At 34.8% G+C, this 13,172-nt stretch overlaps 2 protein-coding genes across 2 annotated transcripts; one reads left to right on the top strand and one right to left on the bottom strand.

Annotated features, from left to right (window-relative positions):
- Nucleotides 1-1,372: 1,372 nt before the first annotated feature.
- Nucleotides 1,373-2,067, bottom strand: LOC105700132 (protein tilB homolog; the record flags this gene model as incomplete). The annotated part of the gene is made up of 2 exons (XM_023433629.1): nucleotides 1,739-2,067; nucleotides 1,373-1,664 (listed from the first exon to the last, which is right to left on the bottom strand). Coding segments are annotated over exons 1-2 (621 nt in total), but the record flags the coding sequence as incomplete, so codon positions are not given.
- A 936-nt stretch (nucleotides 2,068-3,003) lies between these two features.
- On the top strand, nucleotides 3,004-12,331 carry LOC111673850 (rhophilin-2; the record flags this gene model as incomplete). Its single annotated transcript, XM_023433628.1, is given in 7 exon segments — nucleotides 3,004-3,081; nucleotides 3,824-4,207; nucleotides 5,885-5,983; nucleotides 6,076-6,346; nucleotides 8,875-9,095; nucleotides 11,282-11,434; nucleotides 11,514-12,331. Coding segments are annotated over 7 exon segments (1,407 nt in total), but the record flags the coding sequence as incomplete, so codon positions are not given.
- Between the last annotated feature and the right edge of the window lie 841 nt (nucleotides 12,332-13,172).

Raw genomic sequence — 13,172 nt, 5'->3', positions numbered from 1 at the left:
CCAGGTTGATCCAACTACAGCGAGGGTCTGGAGGTGAAGGTTTTGGGTTTAGTGTCCGAGGGGATGCACCTGTTATTATCGCCGGAGTTGATCACAATTCCCTCGCAGATGTAAGTTTAAAGGATCCATTTATCTTGTTCAAAATGTCTTAGAAGTTATTTCACATTTCGTTTATAAAAGCGCCGCCAGAAGAAGAACAAGGAGAGCTTTCAACGTTCAACAGATCGGTTGAGAAAATCAGTAGTCACGATTGGCTTTAAGAAAAACAAAGTGCTTTTTGCAATTCGATGTTCGAGGAGACATGATGTAACTTTTTAAACATCATGGTATACTTAAAATACCTGCAGTTTCATTCTTTTACATAATGTGAAATGATTCCTACCCACCAAGCACACCATGTTACAGTTACATAACACTGAAATAACATGATATATAATATAATTAAAAAAATACATTAATATCATACCGATTTGTTTGAAATTTAACCACGGGAATATGGAGGCCCTAAAGTAGGTCTTGAAACTCATGAAATTTCATTTTTCATCAAAACTTTATTTACTTATCATGGACTAGAACCAACATGGCATGGTCCGGGCACGTTTTCGATGTTTTACGCTTCTTGGAGCCTTAGAATTGGAAATGAAGAGTTTCAGGACCTATCTCGAACAATTTAGAATACCGTAGAAATAGAATATTACAGAGTGAGATGGGAAAATATGGAAAACACTTTTACCAACGATTGCAAAGCTTGTCTCGGGACTTACGCGTGTTTTTAGAGCAAAAATTTAGTTGCAGGTAAACGTCACAGATCGCGACGTTGCTCCTAAATAATCGTTAGAATAATAAATTCACGGGATTTCTACAGTTCTACATTGATCTTTTCATAATTACTTTACTTAAATGGCATATGGAATGCTTTAATTCGTATAATTCTCAAAGTAGACTATAATAGACTTCAACATACCTATAAATGAGCCGCTCAGTGCACACATTGATTAACTCCATAAAACAAAAAGTTGAGAAATGCGATGAAGTAATGTAGATTCTTTTTTAAAATTCCTANCATAATTTTTTTTCCTAATTGAGAAAATTATATTTTTCATTTATTGTTATGAGAGAGCTTTTCCAGGTGGATTGGTATAAAAAATATTATGTTCTTGTGCGCGAAACTTCTAAATCGTCCTTTGACATGCCTTATTTTGGATGGTGGTTTCACCCCCTTAAAGTGTTTAATGGCAGATAAAGAAAAATACGTGTCGCTTATTTTTTAGTCTACTATAACATATTATGAAATAAATCAAATCGAAGAGATCGACGGGATACCTTCCTTGTGAGTAGACACAAAAATGTTTAATTATGCCGAAAATCTCACCTTGCTTTTGTCAGTTTCCCTCACTTCGGAGATTTCCAGTTTCTCTCCAATTTGTTTCTGGTGATTCAGTAACTGTTTTTTCCTTATTTTTGAATAATTATAGTAGCCCCTAGTGACGTTATCATAAGCCTCGGCGTACTTTTGTAGAGCTTTTATGCGCTCCGATCTTTCTATTGGTTGCATATCTAGTTCTTTTAATTGAGGTAACGTTGCTATCACAAATTCTCGATATCCATCATAATCTGTGCATGGATTACCGGTTAAGATCAATTGTTCTAGGTTTTGATTTCCACTGTTCGCGAAGATTTGAAGCAGCAAGATTAATTTCAACGTAACAAGCGAAATAAAATTAATTAATTTAATTACCTTAGTGTTTTGACGCCTCGTATATCCCCAATAAAATTAACCGTAAGATCTAGCTTCTGCAGACTTTCTAATCCCTCGAGGTTTTCGATAACCTCGATATTATTCAGAGCTAAATTAAGGTATTCCAACCTCTTCAGCTTATTTAAATTCTCAATTTTCGATATGAGGTTGTACTGCAACAGCAAGATCTTCAAGTTCCTGCAGACCTTGTCCAGTAGTTCGATCTTATCAATGTTTTCTTGATGAAGAGATATTTCTTCAAGAGTTGATATTTCCCCCTCATTATGCTCCGAGCGCTTTCGAATAAGATCCATGGTAATTCGCACCATTTTAGGCAAATATTTTGTTCCTAACTTGAACTGCTCTTGCGGGGTGGACACTTCAATAATTCGGCGGGCAAATTGTACTTTTAATTATTCACGTATTATGTGGAAAACTGACGTTACAGGATTCATTCAGAACTCTTTGCTGCGCCATTGAAATTATCGATTTAACGCGCCGTAACAACCAGGAATGTATGTGTAATAAATTTGTGCCCTCCACCTTAAGGACGGCCCTCGTAATCAATGATACTCACTCGAATGAATGATAAACTTCAAATGATTCGACCATAATGATTCATCTTGTTGAAAATATATATAAATCTTAAAAGCCTTGAAAAAGTTTAGAAAGTGGAAAACAGATTTTAAAAAACTTCCAAAGAACTTGAGTTTTGATTTTCAACACGCTAGGGTATATACATAACTGTGTGATTTACGCCCTAGTAGTACATAATAATTTCTATATATTCTTTTGTAATCTTTGCTAAATATCTCAAGCGACAGATTTTTTAAGATGTCTCATAGACTTCATTTGAAGATCAAATCTATCTAAAATATTTGTTGAAAATCCCAATGACATATTTAATTTTAATAATTTATAAAGGTGTATCGAAATTATATATATTTATTTATTATAATTTATAAACATAATCACAAAAAATTCTTGTACTGTAAAACCAGATTTCAGTTTGTAAAGACGTATTAAACATTTTTTTAAATATAATATGTTTAAGATCTGAATAACGTTCTAGATAATTCAAGTACTATTTTGAAGTGTCGTGGAACCTGTCGCTATTTAATATTATCTCGTAAAAAATACCATATTTACAAAAGCAAATATCCGCCACTGGGGGGAATAACCAAATAATTCACTGACTTCTTTATGAGACATTCGTCAGACCTTTGTACATATTATCTTTTACTAAATTTTCTACAATGTTCTAGGACTTTATCTTGGAGCATTACAGCGAGGATGGAACTAACTACGAAGAGGCTATTGCAGACCTCATGGATACCAGGCAGGTAAGAGCCATTCGATAAATAATTCGTAACAATTGCTTCCCCGTTTAAGGTGAAGTGAAACCCCTTTCAAATCAGTCGAATCGAATACAACACTTTTTTTTATGGGTAATAGACCAAATTATCCGAAACTTTGACACATCACTCCTGATCATCTAAGAATTGTCCTGACACATTAAAAATTTGGATTTTTGGAAAACATTTTTTAACTGAGCCCAGACCAGAACCAAAATGGCGTCGAGCTCTCATATTTCGATCAATATACAATTATCGACGGCTCTGATGTGAGAAACAAAAGGGTCAGGACAATTTTACAACAATTTAGAACACTCTGGTAGTCTATAAACTCGCATTTGAACGAGATAAAGGCAATAAAAGTGTTGTATGCGCTTCTATGCCAAAACGATGGGAATACGAGGTCTCGGAGTGAAAATTTAATTGACCTGGAAATCCCAGATGGCGCAGGGTGTCCCTCTGCAGCCAATTAGGGCCCCAGAAAGCATGAATCCATAGGATTTCTGGAGTTTTACTTCGATTTCTTCATAATTATTGTACAAAAACGACAGGTGGAGTATGCTATTTGGTACGATACCCAATATAATTCGACACAACTGTCAACATAAAACCGAACGTCGGCAACGTAGGCATTTAAAAAAATCTTCTTTATCGACGTCGATCAAGTTCCTCGACGCGTTTCACTTCACCTTAAAGCTAATTTTTAAATATATCGTTTTGTATGTTTAAGGCAACCAGAACGCCGACAAGAGACGCGGCTGGAATCGCCCTGCTTCTGAGATACTACAACCAACTATACTTCATCGAAAGACGCTTTTTTCCGCCTGATAGAAGCCTCGGGATCTACTTTGAGTGGTTCGACTCACTAACCGGAGTTCCGAGTTGCCAACGCACAGTCGCATTCGAAAAAGCCTCGATCCTGTTCAACGCGGGAGCTCTTTATACGCAATTAGGTGCTAGGCAAGATAGAAGAAATGCTCGCGGTTTGGACCAAGCCGTGGATGCGTTTTTGAGAGCTGCTGGGACCTTCAGATACATTCATGAGAATTTCACGAATGCACCGAGTATGGACCTGGGCCCTGAAATGTTGGACATGTTGGTCCAGCTAATGCTGGTGAGTTTATTATCTTGTAATGCGTTGATTCAATTCTGGAAAACTTTGATCGTTAATATTGAAAATATACTTAATTGCACGAAAAAAAAAGAATGGGGAGGATCACCACAATTGTAGTAATCGTAACTCTATTGCAAAGCAACCTTGGAAGGAGGTTGCATTAAGGTGAAGTGAAACTCTCTCAAATCAGTTGATTTTAATAAGACACTTTTTTTTTAAGGGTATTGGATCGAACTGTCCGAAACATTGACTCGTGAGCGCCTAGGAGTTATCCTGACACTTTCAAAATTTGGATTTAAAAAAAAAATTGTTCAACTTAGGCCGGACCAGAACCAAAATGGCGCCGAGCTCTCATATTTTGATCGATATACAATTATTGAAGGCTCTAATATGAGAACCGAAGGGTCAGGACAATTGCACGGCAATTTAGAACAGTCTGGTAATCGAAAAACTTGCATTTGAACGAGATAAAGGCAAAAAGTGTCTTATGTGGTTCTATGCTAAATCGATGGTAATGCAAGGTCTCGGAGTGAAAATTTAGTTGACACGGAAATCACAGATGGCACAGGGAGTCACTCCGCAGTCAATTAGGGCATCAGAAACCATGAATCCAGGGGATTTCTGGAGTTTTACTTCGATTTCTTTATAGTTATTGTACAAAAACTTTAGGTGGAATATGCCATTTAGTACAATACCCAATATAATTCGACACAGCTGTCAAAATAAAAACGAACGTCTGGAACGTCTAGGTATTAAAAAAATCATTTTTACCTACATCGATCAAGTTCCTCGACGTGTTTCGCTTCACCTTAACCAACGTATCATAGTAAAAAGAACATTGTAAAGGTTACTTTACCAGTTAGTCAACGTAACTACAAGGATTGAGTTGTTCCACCATTATGCATAGTTGGGAATTTTATTATAAAATTTACTGTCAACATAAAAAATTAGATTATTATGATTACGAACGCTATACTTATGTTTCTGTCAGTGTTCTCATACATTTCTACCTCAAGTAGTAAAATATCATTGAAATAGTATAATATCATTGCAGTTGAGTAGTAAAATATCATTGAAGTTGAGTAGTAAAATACCATTAAAGTTGAGTAGTAAGATATCATTGGAGTTGAGTAGTAAAATATCATTGAAGTTGAGTAGTAAAATATCATATTGATGCTCAAAAATGTGGTTTCTCGACGATCACTGCCCTTTTCTCTTCTTCGGGAAGGGGTAGAGTCACTGTATTGTAAACGTAAGGGATATTAACGGGTCTTATATGCACACAAGCAGTCTGCATCGTCTGCGCGAAGTTTTGCCACCTGACGGTGCTGTCGAAACTAATGGGGCCAAACCATTATTTCTGCAATCACATAGGCAAGATTTAGAATAACCTTGCAACGTGTAAGATCTTACTATGATATATGGTTACAGCTCCCAGATAAATCTTCCATTTTCCTGGGCGTATTGTAACTTCTTTTACTAATTTTACCATTCCAAATGGTGATCACTCCTGCACCTTTTAAGCGTAGCGCCATGGATACAGTACCTATTCGCAAAATTACATTTATCATTCCATGTGGTCAATTTCACCATTTGTGTGGTTTTACTTCCCACAGTAATTTAACCATGTCCCTGTAGTAATTGTAACTAAATTATTTTTTTTCGTGTGATTTCCAGGCTCAAGCGAGGGAATGTCTATTCGAGAAACTCGAATTACAGTCGAGAGGTGGTAGAAATATCGACGTGTCTTTAGACCTTGCTCAAGAAGCTGCACAGGTACTAAAACGATATTCTACGATGGCTTAACGAAGGGGGGGAATTTTATTTGAAAGTGTTGCAATATGCAAATGATTTTGTCTGCATTCTAGGTGGCAGCGGTCTATAACGATGTTCATGGATTAATATCTCGAGAACCCGTTCGAGATTACGTTCCTGAATCTTGGATATCGTTGGTGCTGGTTAAACGCGAACATCACTTAGCTCTAGCTCATAAACATTGTGCCGCTGGTATTTTAGAAAGATCTATATCGGAATATCGCACAGAAACAAAGCTCACCCTGGAGCACATCCAAGAGAGCGATGGAAAGACGCAAATGGATGTGACCGTGCCGAAAGATGACATCGAAAGGAAGTCATTAGGTGATTACTAAAAAGATGCATCAAGAAACTTGTAGGGTCGAATGATGAGCAAAACGCGCCTTGCGCGTTTGAGCTTCAGCGAGTATTTAACGCCAAGGATTTAACGTTAAATTTCAGGAGTGGAGGAAATGGGAATATATTCTCTCCATTACTATTGAAAAAGAAATACGTCAAAATCAGTGGCTATGCCAACTTTAACATTAAGCTACAAATTTATTGCTTATTTATTGCTCAATTTACAATTTCGCTGCTCCACCCCTTGAGTCCAAAAATTACCCCCTCTACATATACATGAACTGCCTGTCCTTCCTAACGGGCATAAATACATTTTTATAAATTATAATTACTTCTTGGGTCAAGCAATAAAATCCTGCACTATGGCAGGATTTATTGCTCCACCCCCTGAACCTAAAAACTACCCCCTCTTCTAAAGGGGTGGCACTTATTTTTTTAATTTCACACAAAATGTTAGGTACCGCTGCCAGCTTAATGTTAAAGCTAGCATAGCCACTGATTTTTTGAAAACGGCTAGAGCAATAACATTCAAATTTGTGTAGTAAATAAGCAATAAATTTTGGTGTTTGATTTATGCGGTTATGCTTTAGGGATGTAAAACGTCCCTAAAGCTTGCAGCGCCACGTCAGCATAACCGCATAAATCATACACCAAAATTTATTGCTTTTTTATTGCTGACTTATTACACAAATTTGAATTTTATTGCTCCAGCCGTTCTCAAAAAATCAATGGCTATGCCAACTTTAACATTAAGCTGGCAGCGTAAAATAAATGAACGTTCGACCAGCTCAAAAAATCAAGCAAAAATCAGGAACATTTCTTTTTTTAATTTACCCATCACCGATCGCTAATATGTACGTGAAGATATGACAGTTTCAAATTTTACATGCGCCCAGATTCGGTATAGTTTATTATCCTCGTCGTTGACGTCGTTGTCGTCGTTAGCGCCGTTGTCAACTCTTAAACTGAAGAGTATGTAAATTTTGTACACCTTAATAGGTAAACTTTCATACAATTTTTCGACACATTTTTTCACATTTCTCTTGTGGAACAGACACGAACTATAGCCATCTCAGCTTTCAAATTATTGTATTTTAGTAGAAAAAGTGTTTCTGGAAGTTTTTGAAATCGCTGAAGCCAAATATAATAATAGAATTTCGAAATTCAAAATAATGGATCTAATATGCCGGAAAACAAATTTCAAAATGATTGGATTTTTATAAGAAGGATTTTTCTAGATTCATGGAATCACTGGATCCAAATCTGTCAACAAAATTTCAAAATTCAAAATGGCGAATAGAAATTATCAACATAGCTGCATTTTTAAAAGAAAAACAAAGGTTTTTCAAGATCTTTGATGTCGCTGAATCGAGTTCTGGAAACTGAATTCAAAAATTCAAAATAGCCAACCCAATAAGGCGAATAAAAATGTAAAAATGGTTTGATTTTTATAAACATGGGTTTTTCATGGTTTTCGTAGTCGCTAAATCCACATTTTATAATAGACTTTCAAAATTCACATTGGTGGATACATTATGGTGCTATTAATAACGTAGAGATTATCGATATAAGAAAATATACTCATTTTACTCATCATTCGACATTATGAGTTACTTGATATAACGCATACGAAATATAGATATTCATAGTAATTTTTTCTTATCAATACACGTCTGTAGCAATTATATTTTAGTAATATAGGAGTGTATCGAATATATTTGCCGAATTTATTGTTAATAATAGAAACTTTAACGTATTTTTTTTACATAAAAGAGTGAAACCCCTTTTAACACCTTCGGTGTACAAAAACTTAGCCAAATACATTTATCAATTAATTACAAAAATAGCTCAAATTGCTTTCTCCCAATGAAAAACCCAAATCAACTATTTTTATTAAATATAGTACAACATTCATGCTATGGAAATCTCAGCTGAAATCTTTTTGCTACGTGTCGCAGTACATTTTGTTTCGCATATGTCGCAAGTACAAAATTTTCTACTTCCTCCAATTAAAAATAAGTATTAAAATCTCTATTGAATAAAAAAAATCTAAAACTAAATTGGAAAACAATATTTTATTTGTCGATCACCAAAATAATCATATGCTATGAGTATAGTGTTCACCAGCAAAAATGTTGTTTTCAAATTTAATTTCTAATTTATTCTTATTAAATATATATTTTAATATCTGTCTTTAGTTTGAGGAAGTAGAAAATCTTGTATCTGCAACATACGTGGAACGAAAGGTACTGTGACATTTGGCAAAAAGATTTCAGCTGGAATTTCCATGAATGTTCTACTATATTTTGTAAAAATAGTTAATTTCAGCTTTTCATTGAAAGGAAGTAATGTGAGCTATTTTTGCAATTAATTGAACAATGATAAATGTATTTGGGTAAGTTCTTGTATACCGAAGGTGTTTTGAAGAGGTCCAATTAAAAAGCATAAATCAGCTTAATTAAGTGGAAGGTTTTGCAATCGTTCTCTTATGAGGTGAATAATTATTTTTCCAGGCCGTGCTCATTTGAGAGAAGCGCTTGTTTTACATGAGGAAAGTCAACGATTGCAGAGAATGTGTCGAGAGCTTAAGGGGAAACAAGCACTGGCCAGAGTTTTAAAAAGAGCACAAGAACAAACCCTCGAAGATTATGCCCAGTCCGGAGAAGAGGATGATTTTCGGGAACTTTTAGATCCACCTCACATATTAGGTAAGCTGAAAATACGTCCAAAGAAAATATAACTCGAAAATTAAGCAATTTTCCTCGAATAGTAATCTATATTTTTCAGTGAAAAATTATTCGAGATACCCACTGAACACTAAACCTAACAGTTATGGTACTTAAAACTAACAAATTTTTTTTTTTATTAACTCCAAATTTATTTACAATCTGTCCTTTAGGACAATATGCAAATTTGTTGATGTACAGAGAAAAGCAGATAACATTATAGAAACAGAGAAAATATATACATTTCGGTAACAGTCCATTGACTGTACGCAAAATACCTAATTACTGAATAAACAATGAGTCTGTTATAAATGTTTACATAATAAAATCGTTATTCTATTGTTCTTATCTGGTTAATCTTGACCTCTTGTTGTTCAAAGTAATTAATCTTCTGGCGAGCTGGTTGGGATGCGTTGAAAGCCTTACTTTATATCTTGAAAAGTGTCTATGTATTTCTTCGTAAACTGTTGGGATTTTTAGATCACTGTTAATTTGGTTATTTGGTACGTACCATGGAGCATTGAGAATAGTTCTTAAGGTTTTAAAACTAACAAATAACATAACGTTTGTTACAATGTAATGACCTAACAGTTACGTAACATGGAGCTAACAGGTTACATATCATTTGTTACTATCATATCTATATAAATGTAGCATAACTTTGTTACTCTCATGTTACATTATGTTACAGTCCTGATATTACTGTGTATATACAGCACATATTTGTAACAAAATAGAACTACATTGGTGCTGTCATTTATTTTATTACATCATCGTCATCGTCATTGCCATAATTCATCGTCAAATTTCATAAGATTAATATATGTCATATTTTGTTTACTACTCGTATGAAAAAGTATGACTTTAATTCATACGCGCATATACATTATCAGTTATTGTTTGCTAGTCGAATGAAATCCTAATTGTCTTTAAGTAAAATCAGATAGTTTATCATTACATAATTTCATNAACAAAAAGTTGAGAAATGCGATGAAGTAATGTAGATTCTTTTTTAAAATTCCTATTATAATATAACTTCAAATATATAATGTGGAATACATAAATACAGTTATAGTTTTCATCTAACGGTATATAAAATTAATAAGAAAGAATAGCCAAAAAATAATCGTCTCCATTTTATATCGACAAATGTTTTTGCAGGTAATAAATTTCCTCCCCTATTCCTGTATGCCAAACATTTTGTTCCGTTATGCTTTTGTAAATTTCGTGCCCATTTATCAGGATTACGACTTCTTTTCCTCCCAATCGATGTGTTTGTTGGGGAATTTATACCGTTGCAATTGGATGAATCCGAGAAACACGATAAACGTCTTCTTGCCCCAGACTTTCTGCTGATAAATCGTATTGAAGAACCATCCCTGCTTTCCACATCCACATTGTTATTAGTTTCACTCATCTTGATTATAACGGTATAATATTTAGTTCTTTAAAAACAATCAGGGAGTAATATTGAAAAGACCAAAAAATATGTAGTCCATGTAATATTGGTGAAGTATACGGTAACATTCAGCGTGAGAGATCACTGTTATACTAACTACCGTTTGCATTGCGCTTCTTTCTATCTGTTTGCTGATGCGATTTTATTACTCATATTGTTGAAAAGGGGAAAGCATCTTCGGCTGTTTAAAAAAAAAAAGCGTCGATGTACGGCCGCAACAGATAATCCAATAATACTATACTGCCAGGTATTCGTCTACGATTTACATTAGAGTATGGAGTTAATCAAAATGGCGTCTGAAATAAATTACTTATTATTCAATGCCCAAAAAAATGTTGCCGTTTAATGGGGTTAATCTCTATTAATCAGAAAAGATATTATAAATATAAAAAGTTATGACTATACCAAGTGCTTTGACACCTAAATTTAAGATTTTTCAAAAAGTGGAGTTTGTCGATGTGTGCACTGAGCGGCTCAAATGTCGGTAACATGTCGCGCAAGCTTATGTTCCCTCTCGAGTATTCAAAATGACGTTCCCACCAAAAAGGGTATAAATAAATTTGAATTTATCGATCTCGACTAAATTTCTTAGCGCGTTTCATATAATCTTATGCCTTGCATAGGCTGTTTAGTGCGTTCCATTGGTCATTGAATGAAAAGTACGTAATACGAGTCATGAAATTTCTGATTATCTGTGTGCAATGTGTAAATAAGAGACATGTTTTGATGTTTCAGTTGGGAGGCATGAAGGAAGGTGATTTTATAGTCAGTATCGGCAACAAAGATGCCAAGTGGGCATCTCATGATCAAGTGGTACGCTTAATAAAGCAGTGCGGCGATTCGATCAGTCTGAAGCTCGTCACTCCGATGGATAGAAATTACTTGAAGGTTATAAGACACGAATTAGCTGGAATCCGAAATTTGGACGTTCATCTAGAATGAATTGAGCAATTGTTTCGATTTATAGAAACCAGCCAAGACGAGTCACCACGACAAGGGAAGTGTTTCTGCAAGTAGTTCTTCAGGCGTCTCCTCCGGCCAACCAAGTCCTGCAGGTTCGGTCACAACGGCCCATGTAGTCAGAAGGCTTCCCTGGAATCCTTTTAAGAAATCAAATGGTCAACGTGACAGTCGAGACTTTACTTTTGACAATGTTATTCTAAGATGATCCCACGAGCATACCTGAAGAAAGGTCACGGCGATTATTCAGATTCGAACAAAATGTTCCGTTCCAATCGTGTTAAGGAGACACCGCAGAATTATTTGAAAACAAAGTTTTCCATGAATTTCTAACTTTTCTGTCCCAGGCTATTGATTTGCGACGTATATACTACTTTTACAAATATTGTACAAACGCTATACGTGTATTAATAAGTTCTAGATAGTATCACGTACACATTGATTTGTAAAGTTAAGTTTGCAGATTCAATTCAAACTAGGATTGCTGACTATTTTTCTTCAAGTTTCCTGGAATTTATTTGAAAAAAAAAAAGAATTGTTAATATGTCATATCGCATGAATCGTTGCCAAATCATTAGGTATTTTTAAGTAGGATTCTTCGTGATTTGTTTAAAGCCATATATTATTAATAAAATGTTTAAAACGCATAAATAATTGAAGGTTAAATGAATAATTGATCTAGCTCTAATTAATTATTTTTGTTGGCAATACCGGAATTCTGTTATTTTCATGTCATCAATCAGTAATACTGTACCGAAGGACCTGTATATAAGTATATCTCATTATTCGTGATTTGCCATATAATAGAGTGAGCAAAAGAAGTGACAAATATTGTTTGAATACTATTGTCGTACACAGAAGAAAATCTTTGTTTATCACTCAGTCAAACTACATATACCCCTAATGCAGGCCATCAAAATTGTATATCATTTTTCTCCGTGACCTATTTCTAAATCTGCTAAAAGTGTTACTACGACACGGAGAATATTTTTTAAGTTGCAAAGCTTAAGGTGATATGAAAGAGTCAGCCTATGAATATCTGAGAACTCAAATTGTTGGTGGAAGTATTCTCCAAATTGAATGTACCGATTCGTTTCAAATTTTACCACGTGAATGTGGAGGTCCTAAAGTAGATCCTGAAACTCATAAAATTTCATTTTTCATTAAAAAAATGTATTTACTTATCATGGACTAAAACCAGCATGGCATGGTCCGTGCACGTTTCCGATGTTTTACGCTGCTTGGAGGTTTAGATTCGAAAATCAAGAGTTTCAGTACCTAGCTCGAACAATTTAGAATACCATAAAAATGGAATATTACAGAGTCAGGTGGGTAAATATGGAAAATACTTTCACCAACAATTGCAAGAGAGTGGTAGCTTGTCCAGAGGCTAACGCGTGTTTTTAGAGCAAAAGTTTAGTTGCAACTTAACGTCACAGATGGCAGCGTTGGTCCTAAACAGTCGTTAGAATAATGAATTCACGGGATTTCGACTGTTTTACGTCGATTTTTTATCATTACTTTACTGAAATGACATATGGAAAGCTTCAGTTCGTATAATTCTCAACGTAGACTCTAAAAGACCAACATAAATATAAATGTCGGTAATGAGACGTGCCAGCTTCTGTTACCACTTGAGTATTCAAAACGGCATTACCACTAAAAA

The sequence above is a fragment of the Orussus abietinus genome, unplaced genomic scaffold, assembly GCF_000612105.2.
Source record: "Orussus abietinus isolate OABI.00-Male unplaced genomic scaffold, Oabi_2.0 scaffold902, whole genome shotgun sequence".
NCBI classification, from domain to species: Eukaryota; Metazoa; Arthropoda; class Insecta; order Hymenoptera; family Orussidae; genus Orussus; species Orussus abietinus.
The sequence above is the reverse complement of the archived record's forward strand: the minus strand, read 5'-3'. Positions and strand labels throughout refer to the sequence as shown.